Source organism: Eschrichtius robustus, chromosome X (genome assembly GCF_028021215.1).
Source record: "Eschrichtius robustus isolate mEscRob2 chromosome X, mEscRob2.pri, whole genome shotgun sequence".
NCBI lineage: Eukaryota > Metazoa > Chordata > Mammalia > Artiodactyla > Eschrichtiidae > Eschrichtius > Eschrichtius robustus.
In genome coordinates this window covers 28255437-28278074 of record NC_090845.1, presented here as the reverse complement: position 1 = coordinate 28278074, position 22638 = coordinate 28255437, and the positions used below count along the sequence as shown (strand labels likewise).

The 22638-nt window shown below is 51.5% G+C and overlaps 2 protein-coding genes across 2 annotated transcripts; both read right to left on the bottom strand.

Annotated features, from left to right (window-relative positions):
• Positions 1-519: 519 nt before the first annotated feature.
• Positions 520-1557, bottom strand: LOC137757029 (melanoma-associated antigen B1-like). Its single transcript, XM_068533618.1, has one exon. The coding sequence runs from the start codon at positions 1555-1557 to the stop codon at positions 520-522; it is 1038 nt and encodes a 345-aa protein (XP_068389719.1).
• A 12226-nt stretch (positions 1558-13783) lies between these two features.
• Positions 13784-14821, bottom strand: LOC137756983 (melanoma-associated antigen B1-like). Its single transcript, XM_068533564.1, has one exon. The coding sequence runs from the start codon at positions 14819-14821 to the stop codon at positions 13784-13786; it is 1038 nt and encodes a 345-aa protein (XP_068389665.1).
• Between the last annotated feature and the right edge of the window lie 7817 nt (positions 14822-22638).

Below are 22638 nucleotides of genomic sequence, written 5' to 3'. Positions count from 1 at the left end.
GGCACTGAGTGAGGAATGTAATTTATTACTATTTAATTTCGTCGGCATTCTTGAATAAGCTAAGGACATCTAGGCGTATGCCTTTGAATTTTACAAAGAGAAAGACAAAGGTGAATAAGACAAACCAAAACTTGACTAAACTTTACTTTGTCTTCATCCATTTTAAAACCACAGCATTCTTTCACATTTCCAACAAAATTCCTATTCCAAAGCCACATTATCTCATTCCAGAACCCCAAAAAGATGCAAGGATCTTTCACATCGTACTACACAGTACCAAAACTCTTACTCTTAAACCCGATAAACAACAACAAATCTGTGATCCATGTCATCTGTAAACTTGGATTCTGAATCTAAATAAACATTCTAGTGAAAGAAACAACATTTGAAAGATACTAGTGTAAAACAGGGACACAAAGAAGAGATATATTATGATCTTTCCCGCCCCAGCGTAGCCTCTCACTACTTAAAGGGTTGGCAGCGTTGGTCAAACACAAAGTGAAGAAGCTGCCTCAGACCTCACTGAGGGTGGGAGGAACTGCTAGACATGACCTTGGAACGCGCACTGGCCTTGACACGAGTAGGAGCCCTGGCTGCAGCTCTGGCTCGGCCTCTCTCTTCCTCATCTCTCAAAGCCTCTTCATAATGGAGCGGAAAGGCACTGGGGACGGTACCATTGACCTTGGCCACAAACTCCAGGACTTTCATCTTGCTGGTTTCCGCGCAGGCTCTCCGGCCCCACAGGAACTCATAGCGTGGGGGATCGCTGTTGCGCACCTGACGATACACCAGGTACTTTTCCCGCACCAAATCTTCCGTGATGAGCTTCCTGGGGTCCCCAAAGATTAAGTGCCGCCTTCCATCATAAATACCCAAAACATTCAGGAATTCCCAGATCTCCTCCTCAGAGGCGCGGTTGCCATTAAAGAAGATCACACCCAGGAGAGGCATCAGGAGCCCATTCTTCGGAAACCGCCCGCCACTGCTGCGACTCCCCTGATCGGTGAGATCTAGCCTGCTGACAAGGGTATAGGAATCACCACTCGGCTTGACTTCCTTCAAGTCAAGACCAAAGGCCAGCTCCAGGCATTCAGCAGCTCTCCTGAGGATTTCAGGGAACTTCCCCTTGTACCTTTTGTTCACAAGCTTCAGCATGTCTGCCTTTATAATGGGCTCTTTCATTTGATACCTCTCCAGCAGGAATTCCACCAACATTCCCACCTTCTTCGTTAGAGGATCTCTGCGAGAGCTCTCATCGGAGGCTGAGGCCCGGGAGGACTTTTTCCTGGCCTTAACCTGGCCCTTGGCACGTACATCAGAGCCTGGGCATGAAACCCCTGCAGCACGAGAGCTAGTGGCTGGGGCTCCCTGAGGCTCCTGGCGAGTGCCAGCACCAGGGGAGCTCGGGGGAGTACCCTGAGCAACAGAAGCGGGGGAGGCGGGCGACTCTTCTATCTCTGCTGCAGGGGCCTGGGCACCCCCGAGATTCTGGGTCTCCCTCCGGGCCTGGCGGCGCTTCTCACGGGCACGGAGCTTACTCTTCTGCCCCCGAGGCATGACTATGGGCAGGGACAGCAAGCGGGGGAGTGGGCAGGAGAGCAGGTGATGCTGGAACCTGGAGGAGGGAAGGTGAGAGGGCGTGAGCACCCTCAGCAGGGAGGCACCAGCCTGGCCTGAAGAAGGCCGCTCTGCACGTTCCCTTGAGGGCACTGCTCTAGGAGCCACTAGGCTCTTGTTCTTGGTCAGCCTGTCCCCTGAGAACCCAGTGTAAGACGTGAGAGTGAGTGCGCCTCAGGCTACAGCCTGCCAGCCCTGCCTGTGGCTGACCGCGGTGACCACAGATCCTGGGAGGGTAGGCCCTCTCTGGGTTCCAAGGGTCCCTTTCGTTCACAAACAGGATTGTCACATCGACTCTTGGTAGGGCCGGGACCTCTTTCCTGTGCTGCTCTAAAGGTGCCACCTCAAAGCTCCCTGGGACCCACGAGAAGGAACTGAGTCATGGACACTGTCGGGGTGGACAGCGCTGACGGTTCTGTGGGGCCTGCTCTGTCCTGAACTCGCTGGTCCTCAACCATCCAGCGTCCTCATCTTGTCGATACCGAGGGTCTGGGGTGGGACCCCCCCCTCCCCCTCCCCCTCCCCCTCCCCCCTCCCCCCCCCCCCCGCTTCTGCCCCTGGTGTGGCACCTTCAGACGAAGGATCTCATCTCCCTGAGAAATGATACAGAGAGATGAGGCGCCTCCGCCTGACAACCACGCTCTGGGCCTTCAAGGGCTGAGCAGAGGACCGGGCAAGACTCTTTCCTATTCCTTTGATTCGGTGGAAGGGGGGGTGCGCTACCTTCAGTCGTCACTCACAGCCCCCACTGTGTCTCCTGGGAGGATCTGGGGGCTCCTTTCTCTCTTGACTTGAGGACATTTCCTCACAGTAAGGCCCACAGCTCCCTGAGCCCGAACGGTGGAAGTGAGGATGGCCTTACCCGGCCACAGTGCCCCTAGTCTCCGGAGGCTGAAAGCTGCAGCAGGCAGGCTGAGGCCCTATAACGTGTGGTCCTCGCTCACGGTCCCCATTTTTCGCTCAGGGGAGGGTCTCAGGTTCCTCCCTCTGCTGACCCATCAGACCAAGACGCTTACTTCCCTGGGAGTTCTGAGTGGGGAACTGATGGGCACTTCTGCCTGACATGCGTGCCCGGGGGCGCCTAGGAACGACAATGGAGAGGGACTCTGCGGGGCCCCCGCTGGCATGGGGTGCAGGTCCCCACGGTCCTCAGCATCTTCTCCGTGAGTCCTGGCAAATCCTGGAAATCCTCCCTCCGCTGACCTGAGTTCGCTTGCGTTACATTAAGATTCTCACCCTCCTGAGATCCCCAAGATGAAAGAAAGGGTGAGCCACTTCCAGTCACCCCCGTCCATGACCTCCCTGGCTTGCTAGCAGGGGCTGGACTCCGCGGGACCCCACTGTTCCCGCATCGTTGGCCTCTTTAGCCCTCACTCAGACGGGATCTAGGCTCCTCCCTCAGCCCACCTGAGTCTCCTGGCCTCAGATCAAGGCCCACGTCTGCCTGAGTCCCTGGGGCTGGAAGTGAGGGGTGACACATCAGGCTACCTCTACCTGGGGCTTCCCAGGGCTGAGGGGGGTGGCAGTTTGTGGGCCCCCCACTGCTTTGGGTGGGTGTTCATCTACGTCATCCCTCACTGCCCTCACCCTGACTCATAGCAGGACTTGGACATCCTGCGTGTCTTGACTTGAAGTCTATCCCCTCATACTAAGGCCCCCAACTCCCCGAGACCCACTAGAAAGAAAATTTTCTTGTCTCCCTAGCTACAACTGTGTGTGGACTTCCAATGCTGACAGAGTCAGGAAGAGATTCTGTTGCCCTCACTACTGTGGTGTTAGCTGGTCCCCTCAATTCTCAGGGTCCTCTCCTTGGTTCCTGGCATTACCTGGAAAGCCTCCGGCTGCTGACCTGAGCCCATACTCCCATCAACGAGGTTCCTCACCTCCCTGCCACGGGCCGGGGACAAGTGGGTGATGTTCATCAGCTCACCATGCCTCAGTCTCCCTCCCAGGTCTGAGAGTAGGGATGAGAGTCTACGTGGTTCACTTCTTTCTGGGTGGGGTTCCCTCATCTTCACTCGGTGTTACCACCTTGACTCTTGTTAGGAACCAGGCTTCTTCCCTATGTTGAATGAGGCCTCTCTCGTTAGACCCAAACCCTGATGTCCCTGAGACCACCCTTGGAGGAACTGACAGGGCAATTCAGCCTGAGAGCTCTAAACCTGGCTTCCCGGGGCGAAGGCAGAGGCGGCACTTTGTGTGGTCTCCTCTGTTCTGGGGGGGTTGGTTGTCTCATTCCTCACATAGAATTTGTGCCTTGACATCTACCGTGGCCTGGGACTCCTCTTTTTCTGCTGAACCGGGCAGCCAGCCCTTAAACCAAGGCCCTCATCTCCCTCAGACCCCACCGGCAGAAGTTAGGGGGCACCTGAGCCTGCCAGCTCCGCCCGGGGCCTCCCGGGGCCAAGGGCAGAGGCGGCATTAGATGCAGCTCTCTCCACTGTGTGTATGGAGGAGTCTCCACTTCCGCACTCAGGATCTTCGCCTTGACCCTGCACCCTGCCTGAGACTTTGCCCTCTGCTGACGTGAGCCCATGACCGTCAGAAAAGGTCCTCATCTTCCTGGGACCTGAGCTTACAGTCGGAGTGAGCCTCGTTCTGCCAAAGCTGATCTGGGGCTCGGCTATGCCTGGTAACAGCAAGGGTGGGACTCTCCGACCCCGCTGTTCTGGAGTTGGTGGCTCCCTCAGTCCTCATTCAGGACCTGGGCGCCCAGTCCGGCTAGGGTTTGGGCTTCCTCCCTCCACTGACCCGGATCTGCATGCCTCAGACCGAAGCTCTCACCAGAGGAGTCGGGGCCTCCACATCCCGGCTACCTTAATCTGGGGACTCCCAGATCTGAGAGCAGGGCTGCTGATTTGTGCAGTTCCCTGCTTTGAGGAGAGGTCTGCTTCCTAGCACTCGTGGTCCTACCTCTGCTTCTTTTAGGGCCAAGTCTCCTCCCTAAGCTTAACGGGGTTGCCTCATCTGGCCATCCATCCATCCATCTACCTGTTTACATTTCACACCCGTTACGCATTTATCTTGTAACTGGTGGTTTGTACCTCTTAGCTGCCCTCACCTAATTTCTCTCCTCCCCCCAACCACCTGTTTGTTCTCTGTCTCTATAACTGTTTCCGTTCTGTTGTTCGTTCATTTGTTTTCTTTTTCAGCTTCCGCATATAAGTGAAATCACACAGCATTTGTTTTTCTCTGTCTGACTTGTTTCACTTGGCGTACATCACACCCTCTAGGTCCACGCCCCCGCCCTTCCTTTTTGGCCGCACCGTGTGGCATGTGGGATCTGAGTTCCCCCACCAGGGATCGAAGGTGCGCCCCCTGCAGTGGAAGCGAGGAGTCTTAACCACTGGACCGCCAGGGAAGTCCTGCCCCCTTTATAGAAAGGCCTTTCTCTACCCGAACGTCCCCTAGCCCCCAACCCCACCTCCCACCCCAGGCAGAAATGAGGGGTTCTCTCAGCCTGACTCACTCTAGGGCATCGCACGAGCGAAGGCGGGCGGGGGCTCCGTGCAGTCACGTCTTTCGGAAGGAGGGACCCTCGTTAGCTCTGAAGGTCCCACCTTCTCACCTGCTGGGGACAAGACTACACCCTTTGCCTAAGAAGCGGCCCCCTCTAGACAAAGGCCCTCCACTCCCTGAGGCCCTCCAGACGGCGACTCCAACAGGACTCCTCTGGCATATAGGTCAGATCAGGGTCCCACGCTGCTGATGGCAGGCAGGGGCGCGAGGCGGGTGGGTCCCCTTTGTTATGGCGGGGAGGGGGTCGGGAAGGTCCCTTCAGGCTACATTCAGGGCCTCACCTTGGCTCCGGACGAGTCCTGAAAACCGACGCTCGGCCGACCAAACGCCGCGGCCGCTCGCTCGGGCTCCTCGCTTCCGAAGCGGAAGTCGGGGGGGAGCCGCATCCGGCCCTGCGTGGGGTCTCCGAGGGCTGACGGCAGGGGGCCAGGGGCGGGACTCGGCGGGGCCGCCCACTGTTCAGGGCTCAGCGGTCCCTGCGTCCTGCCGGTGCCGTCTATCGGAGCCTGGGAGCCCTCTCTCTATGGTCCCCAGTCCTCCAGCCTCCAAACAGAGCCCTCACCTCCCCGAGGCCCTAGTGGCGGGAAGTCAGGGCGCTGAAATTCATAGCGCCAAGCCAGTAGGTTAGACACTCAGATGTTACAGTCTTGAGTCCAAGGTCTGTATAGCAGGGCAGGCATACTGGAAACTCCGGCAGGGTTTCTGTGTTGCAGTCTTTTTTTTTTCTTTTCTTTTGGCTGCACCGGGTCTTCGCTGGGGCATGCGGGATCTTTAGTTGAGGCGTGGGAACTCTTAGTTGCAGCGTGCATGCGGGATCTAGTGCCCTGACGAGGGATCGAAGCGGGGCCCCCTGCATTGGGAGCACGGAGTCTTAAGCCACTGGATCACCAGGGAAGTAGTCCCTGTCTTGCAGTCTTGAGGCTGAATTCCTTCAGGAAACCTCAGTCCTTGTTCTTGGGGCCCTCAACTGATCGCACGAGGCCCAGTCACACTATGGGTGGTAATCTGCTTTACTCAAAGCCTACAGAGTTAACTATTAATCGCATCTAAAAAGTACCTTCACAGTGGACATCTAGACTGATAACTGACTAAACAACCGTGCAGCAGAGCCTAGCTAAGATGGCATACAAAATTAAGAGGCGGGAATGATAGGGAGGAATCTAGACTTGGAAACGTGATGCTGCCACTAACTGGGACAAAGAATACAGGAAGAGGAGGAATGAGGTTTGGAGAAAAATCACGTGTTTATATTTTTTCACACTGAGTTTGAGATAGCCTTGAATCAGTCACAGTTGGGTTTATGTTTAAAGCTTTGTGGGTAGGTCAGGGCTTGGGATAATAGATCTAGAAGTTAGCAGCAGACAGTTTGCAGTTAGAACTGGAGGAGTGGATGAGGTTACCTGGGGATAGTTGTGGGGAGAAAAAAAAATAGTGGACCGGATATGGTAACTTGGGGAGCACCAGTTCCCCAAGGGGTGATGGAAAAGAAGTCCACTGAGGAGACAGAGAAAAAAACAGATTGAGAGGTAGAAGAACCAGGACAGGGCAGTGTCTTAAAAACTGTAGCAGACAGTGCTATGCTCACCAAATCCAATTCTATATTCCTTCTTCTTAGGCACATGGAAAGCTCCGTTTTTCAGACCGCTTGAGGCTAACCGAGGATTTATGACTGGTTTCAGCCAATGAAATGGGAGGAGAAGTGATGGGTTTGGCTGAATCAGAGAAGAGCCCTTTAGAGACCCTCTGTCCACTCTCCCCTGCCTTGATGAATAGGTGAGCCCCAGAGAAAACCCCCAAATGCCCCTCCCTCCCCCATACCCATTGAACATGTAGTGTTGTTGAGAAATAAACCTTTGCTGTGGTAAAACACTGAGATTTCAGGATTAATTTGCCACTCTAACATAACCTAGCTTATCCTGACTGATACAGAAGCCAAGGCAGTAGAATATTTCGCAAAGGAGAGAACAGTCACAACAGTTTCATATGCATCAGTGTTCCAGAAAAGAGGCCCTTCCATGGATTCCCAAATGTGGAATAATTAAGCCAATTAAGTCCAGACAATTTAGGGGGTTTCTCAATCATAACAGTCTGACAGGGAACCTGCATTGTCTTTTGGCTTTAGCTAACAAATGTGCTCATCAGATCAATAAAATGGAGAGTCAACAACTTGAATTGGAAATTGACATCACAACACGTATACACATTACAGTGTACTAGTCCTGTAGTTGGGCTTGAAATCTTGAGGTGATGATACAAATTCTGATTGAATTATCTTTGCCTTAGTTCTCCATTTATGTTTTGCAAAAAGAGCGGTCTTAACATTTCCCCTTAGTACAAGAGACCCCAATGTTTAAGCAACTTTATCCTATATATTTAGTTATGAAGTTGATTGTTTAGCGTTCTGGGTGCCCTTCGCCAAGTGGAAAGAAACGATAAAGGATGATTAGCTTCCCAGGCCACATCCCACCACCTACAGTGCAGCCAGACTAGAAATACATATTATTCCAGGACATAATTATGACTTATGTTATTGATTCTAATCAATGAGAAGCAAACTAAATGTCACTTTACATAAGGCACAACGACAGAGTCAAGCAGGAAGCTGTGCCAGATACACACGCATTATACTTGAAAAAGGAGAATACCAAATTCCAAAAGTACATTGATGTAAAATAAAGGAGGTCCAACTGGCCTAAACGCACACATCTAATCATAGATTCCAAATATCTGTATAAATAAAAATGAAATTTCTTATGAGACTAGTAATTATGACATAAAATGTTCCAGCTAGAAAAAATTAAGCTAAAAAATCACTTAAAAACTATAAAATATACATGAAAACAATGCTTTGATTCTGCAGCACTTCCAGTGTATTCCAGTCCTTCTTCCACGTATTACTCTCAAGTGAGATCATCACAATCTCTTTTCTCCTCCTCAGATGTATAGAAATTACATTAAGAGGTATCCTTGGATACCAAACAATCCTTAAATCTCACTTAGTCCGAGATGTGGTCAAAGCTGACCACATCCTCAGTTCTTCACGGCTTAGCTATACACTAATGATAAAAAATAAAATCTCGGGGCTTCCCCGGTGGCGCAGTGGTTGAGAATCTGCCTGCCAATGCAGGGGACACGGGTTCGAGCCCTGGTCTGGCAGGATCCCACATGCCGCGGAGCGGCTGGGCCCCTGAGCCACAACTGCTGAGCCTGCGCGTCTGGAGCCTGTGCTCCGCAACGAGAGAGGCCGCGCTAGTGAGAGGCCCGCGCACCGCGAAGAAGAGTGGCCCTCGCTTGCCGCAACTGGAGAAAGCCCTCGCACAGAAACGAAGACCCAACACAGCCATAAACAAGTAAAGAAATAAATAAAAGCTCCATGGAACATATGTCAATTATTTTAAAAAAATAAATAAATAAAATAAAATAAAATCAAATCTCTCTCTTTTGAATTACCTCATTTATCCTATACAAATGCGGAACGAAGTATTAAGGCTAACCCATTTTTCTGATAACCATGGCTTGTATTTAAGCATTAATACTTTTTATTGACCTAATTAATATTAAGGGAAATCGCCCTATAGTGCTTTAGGGACTACAGGTGTGACAGATTCCCTCTCTGAAGGTTATTATTTCTACATTTTAGTGTTTAAGTGTTAAGGTTATCCGTAGGGCCCATTTTCTTCCTGTATTAAATGTCAATTAATTCTTCAATGAAAACTCGGCAAAATGCTCTGATAATAAAATAATAGTTAACACATATATAATCCTTATGAATTCGTGGGCGCTGTGCTGAATGCCCTACACTTAATTCTCAAAATAATCTTACAGTTAGGTATTATTATCATCACAATTTTACAGATAAGAAAAGAGGCACAAAGAGGTTACGGAATTTACCCAAGATTACACAACTAGTAAATGGTAGCGCCGGGCTTGGAAGACCAGGTGTCTGCTTCCAGAATCTCATGCTCTTTACGTACTACATATTGCCTTTCTAGATGGTGTGAGATAAACATGCTCCAGAACTATGTTGAAGCTCAGGAACTATCAGGAATTCATCCTCTGATATAAAATTTCTCTGTATCAATCCACCATCTTGAGAGAGAATAGTCTATAGGTAATCTTTTTCTTTTCATTTTGTAGGAGAAACAGTCATGCGTCATTTCACTCTTCTTTTGTCAATTATTTGCTTATTTTTCCCATTTTAAAAGCTTCCCTAACGTCTGTAATTAGAATTTCCCATGCCTTTTGAAGTTTATTTTTCTTAACCTTAAAAATATTTTTAGGAATAGTATGTGCTCCCTGTGGAAGACAAAGAACATAAAAAATTAAAATATGAACTGCTAGCCCTTCATGTACTTACTAGTCAACTCCCACTGCCTAATGAAGAGCCACAAAACTTAGCATCCTAACACAACAACTGTTTGTTCTCACAGATCTACAGGTTGGCTGAGGGGGGGCTCTACTTCACGCTGTAGCTTAGGACCAGAGGGCTGGCCGGGACTTTTTCTAATGGTGATGACAGTTTTAAAAAGTGAGGTGGGTCTTATAAGTGCTGTCACAGAAAGATCTTGCATTCACTTCCATTAAGTTACAAGAGCAAGTCACAGAACAATAACATGTACACTGTTGCCCCTGTGTGTTAAAAACTCAACGTATTTTTGTAGCGCATCTATGTACAAAGAAGCCTCAAATCAGCTTTAGGATGACACACACCAGACGGTTAGTTAATTGTGGTTACTTTTGAAAAGGGGGCTGAACTTTGGAGCAATGTTGTAAGGGGGGAGATTGTGATTTATGTGTGTAAGAAGTTTTTATAAGAAGAATATCTATGCTGTGATTAGCTCTGGCATTAAAATATTTAAATGAGCCTAACAGTAGAAATAGTAGTTGGGTATCACTCGGATGAAGTAACTGCTAACTGAGGCAACAGAGAAAACCTGATCTCTGAATGACTTAACACAACAAAAGTTTGTTTCTTGTGCACATAAAACCTGAGGAAGGTTGGCAGAGGCTCACTGCTAACAGATGACTCCGAGATCCAGGCTGTTTACATCACGTGGCTCGACACGGGCTCTCTCTGTCTGCTGCTGAATGGAAGAGAAAGCACAGAGGTGCCATACTGACTCCCTCGTGCCTTCCTTGGTCTGGAGGTGACCCTTCCTAATTACAAGTGGACTGGGAATATAGTCTCCCCAGGAACCCAAGGAGAGCAAGACAGCATGTGGATGAGGTCTGCAGTCTCCCATAAACTGGTATATAGTATGTGCTCAATAAAGAGCAACTATTGCAATTGGTTATGACAACAACCCTCTTAGTTTCTTGGAGGAGTTTCTGAGACGGCCAAATTTACCTTGAAATTCACCAATGTTTTTCTTGTGCATACTATGTAAGAGATGTTTTCAAATACAGGATTACATCTAATTTCCAAAAGTACCCTGTAAATCTCAGCAGGGAGGGCTTTCAACAGTACCTTTCTGCATTGCCAATTGCAGTAACCTGTGTCATCTCAGTAGGCCGGGAATTTTCTCCTAACTTTTGGTTGCATGGTCAAAATCACAGCCACCCACCACCTGGCTGAACACACCTGAACACACGAACAGGTGCCATTAAGCATATTGAAAAAACAGCATCTTCCCTGGGACAGATACAGACTAGAATTACTGGGAGGATGGCGAATTACTTTTCCTTTTTATTCAAAGCTAGCACGTCTGCCAAAGAACCATCTTCCACCTCCAGGAAGGACTCCAAGACGGGTTTTTAGGAAATTCAGCCTCAGTACACGTCTGTTGACACAGTGATTTCCTTGGTCCCTCCTCCTTTACCACTTAGGAACAAGGCTGTGGTTTCTGACCACTTAATTAAGTTCACGCATCAGTGTCTGGATTCAATGGCCAGACTCAAAGAAGACGTTGCCTTAAAATCCTACTGCAAATATCACGTTGCTTCAAAAAAGGCCTCCCTAGACTTGGGGTTATAAGCCAAGGCCCTGTAGCGTCCATACGCAATCAGAGTCTAGTCACCAGCAGGTTTGAAAACACTGAGAATGTGGTGGAGGCACCCAGTGGGGATGAGGAGGTGTCTCAACGTCACTGTCTGAAGTGAACAGTTACATGGAAAGGGCAGCTGCTGTCACAGGGGTCCACGGTGAGGAACGGGATCTGCAGGGAGTCGGGATGCTCCGAGTCAGGGGAGGGCAGGGGATGTGGGGCTGTCTGCTCCTCTGGGAGCTGAGTGCAGCCTCCAGAGGAAGACGCAGAGAAGAGCTGGCCAGCAGGTCAGCTTCCAGTCTGGACACGAGGGCACACTGACTGGGGAAGACCCAGGGCAAGGGCGCCGTAACGCGGGAAAGTGCTGGGACTGGACACACGTGCCGGGACCGGGGCAGTCAGCTCTCAGGGAACCCTGGGGCGAGGGGCAGGAGGATCCTAGGTAAACGAAGCCCACAGACAATCCCCAAGTTGTGTCTGATTCTCATTTTCACCTTCCTTCTTTAGTCCTGCTTTTAGTATTTTGGCTACAAGCTCCTCTTTCTTATTGCCTGAGAGACATCATGGAGCAGTGAGAAGAGACATGAATTAAGAGACAGAAGGGCTGCCTCAGGCTGGGAGGAGTGGAACAGTATGGGCTCTGGAGGAATTCAGACCAGGCTGTACTCCCGGTTCTGTCACTTTACCAGTCTGGAGAATACTGCAAGTTCTTTGTCTGCCAAGTGGGTTTGATCAGCCTCATCTTATAGAACTGTCGGAACACGTGTGATATATGTAAAGCACCTGGCACAGTGGCTGGCAATGTTTGGGTCCTCCATGCATGGCACTTATTATGATGCTTATTTTCATACCAGAAGAAACTACCCTCATTCTCTAGGAATCTTTCATTTTATCCAGGAGATGTCAGAGACTATGCGGTCCTCTAGGACAAAGAAAGCTGAATTAACCAAAGTGCTCCTTAGCAAGTAACCCCGAGTAAATGTTCCCTATCAGAGAATATGTTGTTCCATTTGTGGAGGCAGGGATTTCACCAGCATGCGAATCAAACCTTACAGAACTTGTGTCAAGGACCAATAATTCCCCTGCCGCCCAACAACCCCCCGATTTTCACGTATTTCATCACCACCAAAATCTTTCCCCATTTAGGAGTTCTGCCAGATTACGCTCAAGACAAACAAATATCGTATATTAACGCATGTATGTGGAATCTAGATAAATGGTACAGTTGAACCTATTTGCAGGGCAGGAACAGAGACGCAGACAGAGAGGACGGACGTGTGGACACGGGGGAGAAGGGGAGGGTGGGATGAATTGGGAGATTAGGGTTGACCTATATACACTACCATGTGTCAAATAGCTAGCTAGTGGGAACCTGCTGCACAGCACAGGGAGCTCAGCTTGGTGCTCTGTGACCACCTAGGTGGGTGGGGGGAAGTCCAGCAGGGAGGGGACATGTGTATACGTACAGCTGATTCACTTCGTTGCACAGCAGAAACTAACACAACATCGTAAAGCCATTATCCTCCAATTAAAAAACCCCGATAACTAATTAACGGAGCGGGCTGGGGCTCCTCCAGCTCAGGGCACAGAGTGCCAGCACAGGGGCTTCTCAGCATCCCACCACAAAGGCGACAATATGCATAAAACACCTGGTTTGTTGGTGCACTGTGTCCACCTGCACCGGGGCAAAAGCACTGGACCCCTTCTATTCTTTCTCCAGGCGGAGATTCTCTCTGGTTTACTCACAATCCCAAGGTAACTGTTCAGGGCAGTTTCTCATTTCAGGCTTAGCCTCTCAACTCTGAGGCCCACCATCTGAGGGTCTGGCCCCTGCTCACCATTATCACAGCCTCATCTAGCCCACCATGCAGCCAACTCAAAATTACCTCCCAAGGAGGGATTTGCCAAATACCAAGCCTCAAAGTGTTCTGGCTAAGACAAGTTATACTTCACTGCTCTCATCTGGACTCTCTCCCCACCACCCTCACTGGGTTTTTTCATCACACCACCTTCCTTATATAATAGCTGCTCTTCTACTCTGAACATCTACAGGCAGGCGCAGGGTCTTTTTTATCTTAGCACCATCACTACCAGCACAGAACCTTCCAAAGAGCAGACGCTCAATTAAAGATGGGAGTAAATGAGGCACTGAGTGAGGAATGTAATTTATTACTATTTAATTTCGTCGGCATTCTTGAATAAGCTAAGGACATCTAGGCGTATGCCTTTGAATTTTACAAAGAGAAAGACAAAGGTGAATAAGACAAACCAAAACTTGACTAAACTTTACTTTGTTTTCATCCATTTTAAAGCCACAGCATTCTTTCACATTTCCAACAAAATTCCTATTCCAAAGCCACATTATCTCATTCCAGAACCCCAAAAAGATGCAAGGATCTTTCACATCGTACTACACAGTACCAAAACTCTTACTCTTAAACCCGATAAACAACAACAAATCTGTGATCCATGTCATCTGTAAACTTGGATTCTGAATCTAAATAAACATTCTAGTGAAAGAAACAACATTTGAAAGATACTAGTGTAAAACAGGGACACAAAGAAGAGATATATTATGATCTTTCCCGCCCCAGCGTAGCCTCTCACTACTTAAAGGGTTGGCAGCGTTGGTCAAACACAAAGTGAAGAAGCTGCCTCAGACCTCACTGAGGGTGGGAGGAACTGCTAGACATGACCTTGGAACGCGCACTGGCCTTGACACGAGTAGGAGCCCTGGCTGCAGCTCTGGCTCGGCCTCTCTCTTCCTCATCTCTCAAAGCCTCTTCATAATGGAGCGGAAAGGCACTGGGGACGGTACCATTGACCTTGGCCACAAACTCCAGGACTTTCATCTTGCTGGTTTCCGCGCAGGCTCTCCGGCCCCACAGGAACTCATAGCGTGGGGGATCGCTGTTGCGCACCTGACGATACACCAGGTACTTTTCCCGCACCAAATCTTCCGTGATGAGCTTCCTGGGGTCCCCAAAGATTAAGTGCCGCCTTCCATCATAAATACCCAAAACATTCAGGAATTCCCAGATCTCCTCCTCAGAGGCGCGGTTGCCATTAAAGAAGATCACACCCAGGAGAGGCATCAGGAGCCCATTCTTCGGAAACCGCCCGCCACTGCTGCGACTCCCCTGATCGGTGAGATCTAGCCTGCTGACAAGGGTATAGGAATCACCACTCGGCTTGACTTCCTTCAAGTCAAGACCAAAGGCCAGCTCCAGGCATTCAGCAGCTCTCCTGAGGATTTCAGGGAACTTCCCCTTGTACCTTTTGTTCACAAGCTTCAGCATGTCTGCCTTTATAATGGGCTCTTTCATTTGATACCTCTCCAGCAGGAATTCCACCAACATTCCCACCTTCTTCGTTAGAGGATCTCTGCGAGAGCTCTCATCGGAGGCTGAGGCCCGGGAGGACTTTTTCCTGGCCTTAACCTGGCCCTTGGCACGTACATCAGAGCCTGGGCATGAAACCCCTGCAGCACGAGAGCTAGTGGCTGGGGCTCCCTGAGGCTCCTGGCGAGTGCCAGCACCAGGGGAGCTCGGGGGAGTACCCTGAGCAACAGAAGCGGGGGAGGCGGGCGACTCTTCTATCTCTGCTGCAGGGGCCTGGGCACCCCCGAGATTCTGGGTCTCCCTCCGGGCCTGGCGGCGCTTCTCACGGGCACGGAGCTTACTCTTCTGCCCCCGAGGCATGACTATGGGCAGGGACAGCAAGCGGGGGAGTGGGCAGGAGAGCAGGTGATGCTGGAACCTGGAGGAGGGAAGGTGAGAGGGCGTGAGCACCCTCAGCAGGGAGGCACCAGCCTGGCCTGAAGAAGGCCGCTCTGCACGTTCCCTTGAGGGCACTGCTCTAGGAGCCACTAGGCTCTTGTTCTTGGTCAGCCTGTCCCCTGAGAACCCAGTGTAAGACGTGAGAGTGAGTGCGCCTCAGGCTACAGCCTGCCAGCCCTGCCTGTGGCTGACCGCGGTGACCACAGATCCTGGGAGGGTAGGCCCTCTCTGGGTTCCAAGGGTCCCTTTCGTTCACAAACAGGATTGTCACATCGACTCTTGGTAGGGCCGGGACCTCTTTCCTGTGCTGCTCTAAAGGTGCCACCTCAAAGCTCCCTGGGACCCACGAGAAGGAACTGAGTCATGGACACTGTCGGGGTGGACAGCGCTGACGGTTCTGTGGGGCCTGCTCTGTCCTGAACTCGCTGGTCCTCAACCATCCAGCGTCCTCATCTTGTCGATACCGAGGGTCTGGGGTGGGACCCCCCCCTCCCCCTCCCCCTCCCCCTCCCCCCTCCCCCCCCCCCCCCGCTTCTGCCCCTGGTGTGGCACCTTCAGACGAAGGATCTCATCTCCCTGAGAAATGATACAGAGAGATGAGGCGCCTCCGCCTGACAACCACGCTCTGGGCCTTCAAGGGCTGAGCAGAGGACCGGGCAAGACTCTTTCCTATTCCTTTGATTCGGTGGAAGGGGGGGTGCGCTACCTTCAGTCGTCACTCACAGCCCCCACTGTGTCTCCTGGGAGGATCTGGGGGCTCCTTTCTCTCTTGACTTGAGGACATTTCCTCACAGTAAGGCCCACAGCTCCCTGAGCCCGAACGGTGGAAGTGAGGATGGCCTTACCCGGCCACAGTGCCCCTAGTCTCCGGAGGCTGAAAGCTGCAGCAGGCAGGCTGAGGCCCTATAACGTGTGGTCCTCGCTCACGGTCCCCATTTTTCGCTCAGGGGAGGGTCTCAGGTTCCTCCCTCTGCTGACCCATCAGACCAAGACGCTTACTTCCCTGGGAGTTCTGAGTGGGGAACTGATGGGCACTTCTGCCTGACATGCGTGCCCGGGGGCGCCTAGGAACGACAATGGAGAGGGACTCTGCGGGGCCCCCGCTGGCATGGGGTGCAGGTCCCCACGGTCCTCAGCATCTTCTCCGTGAGTCCTGGCAAATCCTGGAAATCCTCCCTCCGCTGACCTGAGTTCGCTTGCGTTACATTAAGATTCTCACCCTCCTGAGATCCCCAAGATGAAAGAAAGGGTGAGCCACTTCCAGTCACCCCCGTCCATGACCTCCCTGGCTTGCTAGCAGGGGCTGGACTCCGCGGGACCCCACTGTTCCCGCATCGTTGGCCTCTTTAGCCCTCACTCAGACGGGATCTAGGCTCCTCCCTCAGCCCACCTGAGTCTCCTGGCCTCAGATCAAGGCCCACGTCTGCCTGAGTCCCTGGGGCTGGAAGTGAGGGGTGACACATCAGGCTACCTCTACCTGGGGCTTCCCAGGGCTGAGGGGGGTGGCAGTTTGTGGGCCCCCCACTGCTTTGGGTGGGTGTTCATCTACGTCATCCCTCACTGCCCTCACCCTGACTCATAGCAGGACTTGGACATCCTGCGTGTCTTGACTTGAAGTCTATCCCCTCATACTAAGGCCCCCAACTCCCCGAGACCCACTAGAAAGAAAATTTTCTTGTCTCCCTAGCTACAACTGTGTGTGGACTTCCAATGCTGACAGAGTCAGGAAGAGATTCTGTTGCCCTCACTACTGTGGTGTTAGCTGGTCCCCTCAATTCTCAGGGTCCTCTCCTTGGTTCCTGGCATTACCTGGAAAGCCTCCGGCTGCTGACCTGAGCCCATACTCCCATCAACGAGGTTCCTCACCTCCCTGCCACGGGCCGGGGACAAGTGGGTGATGTTCATCAGCTCACCATGCCTCAGTCTCCCTCCCAGGTCTGAGAGTAGGGATGAGAGTCTACGTGGTTCACTTCTTTCTGGGTGGGGTTCCCTCATCTTCACTCGGTGTTACCACCTTGACTCTTGTTAGGAACCAGGCTTCTTCCCTATGTTGAATGAGGCCTCTCTCGTTAGACCCAAACCCTGATGTCCCTGAGACCACCCTTGGAGGAACTGACAGGGCAATTCAGCCTGAGAGCTCTAAACCTGGCTTCCCGGGGCGAAGGCAGAGGCGGCACTTTGTGTGGTCTCCTCTGTTCTGGGGGGGTTGGTTGTCTCATTCCTCACATAGAATTTGTGCCTTGACATCTACCGTGGCCTGGGACTCCTCTTTTTCTGCTGAACCGGGCAGCCAGCCCTTAAACCAAGGCCCTCATCTCCCTCAGACCCCACCGGCAGAAGTTAGGGGGCACCTGAGCCTGCCAGCTCCGCCCGGGGCCTCCCGGGGCCAAGGGCAGAGGCGGCATTAGATGCAGCTCTCTCCACTGTGTGTATGGAGGAGTCTCCACTTCCGCACTCAGGATCTTCGCCTTGACCCTGCACCCTGCCTGAGACTTTGCCCTCTGCTGACGTGAGCCCATGACCGTCAGAAAAGGTCCTCATCTTCCTGGGACCTGAGCTTACAGTCGGAGTGAGCCTCGTTCTGCCAAAGCTGATCTGGGGCTCGGCTATGCCTGGTAACAGCAAGGGTGGGACTCTCCGACCCCGCTGTTCTGGAGTTGGTGGCTCCCTCAGTCCTCATTCAGGACCTGGGCGCCCAGTCCGGCTAGGGTTTGGGCTTCCTCCCTCCACTGACCCGGATCTGCATGCCTCAGACCGAAGCTCTCACCAGAGGAGTCGGGGCCTCCACATCCCGGCTACCTTAATCTGGGGACTCCCAGATCTGAGAGCAGGGCTGCTGATTTGTGCAGTTCCCTGCTTTGAGGAGAGGTCTGCTTCCTAGCACTCGTGGTCCTACCTCTGCTTCTTTTAGGGCCAAGTCTCCTCCCTAAGCTTAACGGGGTTGCCTCATCTGGCCATCCATCCATCCATCTACCTGTTTACATTTCACACCCGTTACGCATTTATCTTGTAACTGGTGGTTTGTACCTCTTAGCTGCCCTCACCTAATTTCTCTCCTCCCCCCAACCACCTGTTTGTTCTCTGTCTCTATAACTGTTTCCGTTCTGTTGTTCGTTCATTTGTTTTCTTTTTCAGCTTCCGCATATAAGTGAAATCACACAGCATTTGTTTTTCTCTGTCTGACTTGTTTCACTTGGCGTACATCACACCCTCTAGGTCCACGCCCCCGCCCTTCCTTTTTGGCCGCACCGTGTGGCATGTGGGATCTGAGTTCCCCCACCAGGGATCGAAGGTGCGCCCCCTGCAGTGGAAGCGAGGAGTCTTAACCACTGGACCGCCAGGGAAGTCCTGCCCCCTTTATAGAAAGGCCTTTCTCTACCCGAACGTCCCCTAGCCCCCAACCCCACCTCCCACCCCAGGCAGAAATGAGGGGTTCTCTCAGCCTGACTCACTCTAGGGCATCGCACGAGCGAAGGCGGGCGGGGGCTCCGTGCAGTCACGTCTTTCGGAAGGAGGGACCCTCGTTAGCTCTGAAGGTCCCACCTTCTCACCTGCTGGGGACAAGACTACACCCTTTGCCTAAGAAGCGGCCCCCTCTAGACAAAGGCCCTCCACTCCCTGAGGCCCTCCAGACGGCGACTCCAACAGGACTCCTCTGGCATATAGGTCAGATCAGGGTCCCACGCTGCTGATGGCAGGCAGGGGCGCGAGGCGGGTGGGTCCCCTTTGTTATGGCGGGGAGGGGGTCGGGAAGGTCCCTTCAGGCTACATTCAGGGCCTCACCTTGGCTCCGGACGAGTCCTGAAAACCGACGCTCGGCCGACCAAACGCCGCGGCCGCTCGCTCGGGCTCCTCGCTTCCGAAGCGGAAGTCGGGGGGGAGCCGCATCCGGCCCTGCGTGGGGTCTCCGAGGGCTGACGGCAGGGGGCCAGGGGCGGGACTCGGCGGGGCCGCCCACTGTTCAGGGCTCAGCGGTCCCTGCGTCCTGCCGGTGCCGTCTATCGGAGCCTGGGAGCCCTCTCTCTATGGTCCCCAGTCCTCCAGCCTCCAAACAGAGCCCTCACCTCCCCGAGGCCCTAGTGGCGGGAAGTCTGGGCGCTGTTCCGACCATCTGTGCCTGATAAGACGGGCGTCACCCTGTGAGCCTCCCTCCTTGGGGGAGAGACCCCCTCATTAGCACTGAGGGTCCTCACCTTGACTCTGGTTATGGCCAAGACGTCCCCCTCTGCAGAACTGGAGTCCGATCCTGCTAGATGAGGCCCTTCCCTCCCTGAGATCACACGGGTGGAATGAGGGGATGACTCAGCGGTAGCTCTTCTGGGTCTCCCAGGGCTAAGAACTGTACAGAGTTCTATTTGGCCCCCTCTGCTTTTGGGGGTCCCCTCACAACAGCCAGGTCATTTCCTTGACTCTTGTTAAGGCCTGAGTTTTCTCTCTGCAGCTCAGTGGCTGTCCCACTAGTCCAGGGTCCTCACCTCCATGAGACTCCTCAGGGAGACTGAGGGGGTTCTTCTACCTCAAACATCTGTCCTGGGCATCCCAGGGCTGACAGCATTCGGAGGATTTGTGGTACTTCTCTTTTCTGGGGTGGGTGGTTCCCTCATTCTTATTCAGATTCTGGTCAGATACCTGACCAGCCTAGGGACTCCACTCTCTGCTAACTTGAGGCTGCTCCCATCAAATCAAGGTCCTCCCGTTCTGGAGACCTCCAACTGGAAACCAGGATGAGCCACATCCAGCCAGGACTGTTCTGGACTTCCAAGGGTTGATGGCTTGAGTCAGAATTTACAGAAAACCCACTGTTCTGGCTGGGTCCTTCCATCATTCCTCATTCAGGGTCCCTACCTTCATATCTATCAAAGACCGGGACTCTTTCTGCTTACCTCCTTCCATTGTTTTTAGGCCAAGGCTCTTAAGTCCCTGAGAAGCCTGAAGAATAAGTGAGGGCATGCTCAGCCTGACAGCTCTATCTGAGGCTCTCTATGTCCGACAGCAGGTGGAAGCCTGTCTAGGTGTGACTCCCTATATTCTGGGGTGTTGGTCTTCTAAGCCGTCTAACACTGAGGCCATCCTCTTGGCTCCTGCCTCTTAGATTAAAGGTTTCCTGAGAAATACCTCATCCTTGCAAACACCTGAGCAGTTTCCCCTCTGCAAACCTTGGTCCCTGCCTTAGGAGCGATGTGAGATGGGGAAGCTAAAGCATAACGCAGGGGTTCCAGACAGGTGGTAACCTATCAGGGGAAAAATACACTGATATTTTCCTTCTCTTCACCAGCCAGACTTAGAGTCTCATGTAAATTCTGTTCTGACAGATTTATATTTTATGGGGAAGGGGCTGTCCAGGATGATTTTGTGAGCCCCTGATCTTTTGAGGTTATCTGACACTGCATATGAAGATGATCATACTGTCACTGAGTATTAGCTTTCTTTTCTTCATTCATGCCTGTCATTTATTTTGGTATTCATATTGCTCTGGGAATGTATTCCAACCCAGTAGCATGAGCACAGATTTTCTTTTATTGCCTGAGATGCATTTTTAAGAAGAAAGAGGAAAACTGAATATAAGAAACACAAGGTGGGCCTCAGGCTTGGAGAATTGGAATAGTGTGGGCTCTTGATTAATCCAGACCTGGGATCTAGTTTCAAACCTGTCCCTTAACAGCTGTATGAATTTGGGTGCATTACTAAACTCTGTGAGCACCGGGCTCTGCATCTATGCAGTGGGTTTGGCAAGCTCTGTCTTGTAGAACTAGTGAGATGTGGTTAATATGTGTTAAGTGTCTGGCACAGTGACTGGCCTGTGTTGAGACTTCAACGTGGCATTTATTACTATGATTAATTTGGACCCCATGATGCCACCCACTCTGCTGGGGTTGTTTTTTTTTTATTTTTTTTTAACTCCAGCAGAAGCCAGAAAATATGTGGCAACCTAGAACAAAGAAAACCCAATCATCCAAAATGCCTATTAGCAAGAAAAAGTAAGTAATATTTCCCTATTACATGATAAATTATTCAGCATGGGTATAAGATATACTTTCCCAGTTAGATACAACACAAACCCCCTAAGTCTGTGTCAAGGATCACCAACTTCCCTCCCTACGAGCAGCCCTTCCATCTAAACTACCCTTGTTTTCATTAATTTAACCATCACCAAAAACCCAGAACTCGTATAGAGTTTATCAGATTATACACATGATAACTTAATTTGAATGCCCTTTTGATGGAGAAGGCTCTGACCCTCCCAGCCCAGTGCAAAGGTGCCCAGTGGCTTCTTACCATCTTGCCTCAAAGGAGGATTACACTTATTTCTCAGAAACTCCCTGAAGACGATGTGAATGAAACATTTAATTTGCATACTGTGTTCTCCTGCTCTGGCACAAGAGCACAGGACACGTCCCATCCCTCGCACAGTGATATACTTTTGCCCTTCATGAATATTAGGCTCAGAACAGTCACAAGGGGGCTGATCTTCTGCATGCCCTTTACATAACTCAGCCTCTCATCTTAGGTGAGGTCCAGTTTTCTGAGATGGACATAGGAGTGGTGCACTTCTTTCACATCAACCTCAAAGACCAGCTTCATGTGCTCAGAGGTTCCCCTAAGGATCCCAGGAAGTGAAGTGCTCCTTATCATTTTTTATGACATTATTCACCATGTCTGACTTTGTGATGGGCTCTTTAACTTGATAACTGAGCACAAGGGAATTCACCAACAAAACCACTTTCTAGTCAAGAGTGTGTTTGGGCAACTTCTTAGTGTCTGGCAAAGCTGCATGGCTCTCTGACTTCGTTCCTCTATTGGACCGCTGGAGTCCTGCTTGATGAGGTGCCTATGAACACTCCTGACTTTGAGTCCTTGGGTCTCCTTGAGGGCCTGAAAGCATTGCTCATGTGTGCAGCACCACTGCTTCTGATACTGAGGCATGATCGCTCTTGTTGGTACCAGTAGGCAGGAGTGTGGGTAGGAGGCATGGCAGTGGGCCACCACAGGCTAAGGAAGAGGAGGAAGATGTAAGTGGTGTCAGCTGGTAAACTCAATTTTGTTTGCTCTGACGAAGGCCAACTCCACCAGACTTTTCCTAAGGGCAGTGTTCTAGGGCCTCACAGGTCTCCTGTCCTGTTTGTTCCACAAGTACTTGAAGAAGGAACTGAGAAGGCATTTCACAGCTCAGCCGGCCAACCCAGTTGGAGACTTCCCAGGGCTCACAGTAGGGCAGGGAGAAATGGGCTCTATTAGGCGCACTGGGTCCCCACTCTGACTCCTAGCAGTTCCTGGGACACTCAGTCTACTGACCTGAGGCCATCTCCCTTCAGACCAAGGCCTTCATCTCTCTGAGACTCCTACAAGGAAGTGATGGAGACATCTCCTATGGTCACCTCTGTCTGGGCCCTCCCAAGGTTGACAGCAGGGCCTTGACTCTGGGGGACACCCTCTCTTCTGGGGTTAGTAGTCCCCTCACTGCTCATGCTGGTTCCTCACCTTGACTCCTGACACAGTATGGAATTCCTCCCTCTGCCTAACTGGGGTCATTCATCCCCTTCAGACCTCACTTCCTTGAGTGGTCTGAGGAGAAAATAACACTGGACAAAGAAATATAGGACCTGTTTTTTTTATTAACAGGATGTCTGGCAAACCTAGCTGAGGGCGAAGTGAGGGTCCTTAGCTTGAAACTCTGTCTGGGCCTCCCAGGTCTCACAGCAGGCCTCTGAGGTTCCTCTCTTCTGGAGTTTTATTATTCT

What these genes read in the sequence shown, in the direction of transcription:
- LOC137756983 (XM_068533564.1), bottom strand. Translation starts at nt 14,821, where the DNA reads ATGCCTCGGGGGCAGAAGAGTAAGCTCCGTGCCCGTGAGAAGCGCCGC.
- LOC137757029 (XM_068533618.1), bottom strand. Translation starts at nt 1,557, where the DNA reads ATGCCTCGGGGGCAGAAGAGTAAGCTCCGTGCCCGTGAGAAGCGCCGC.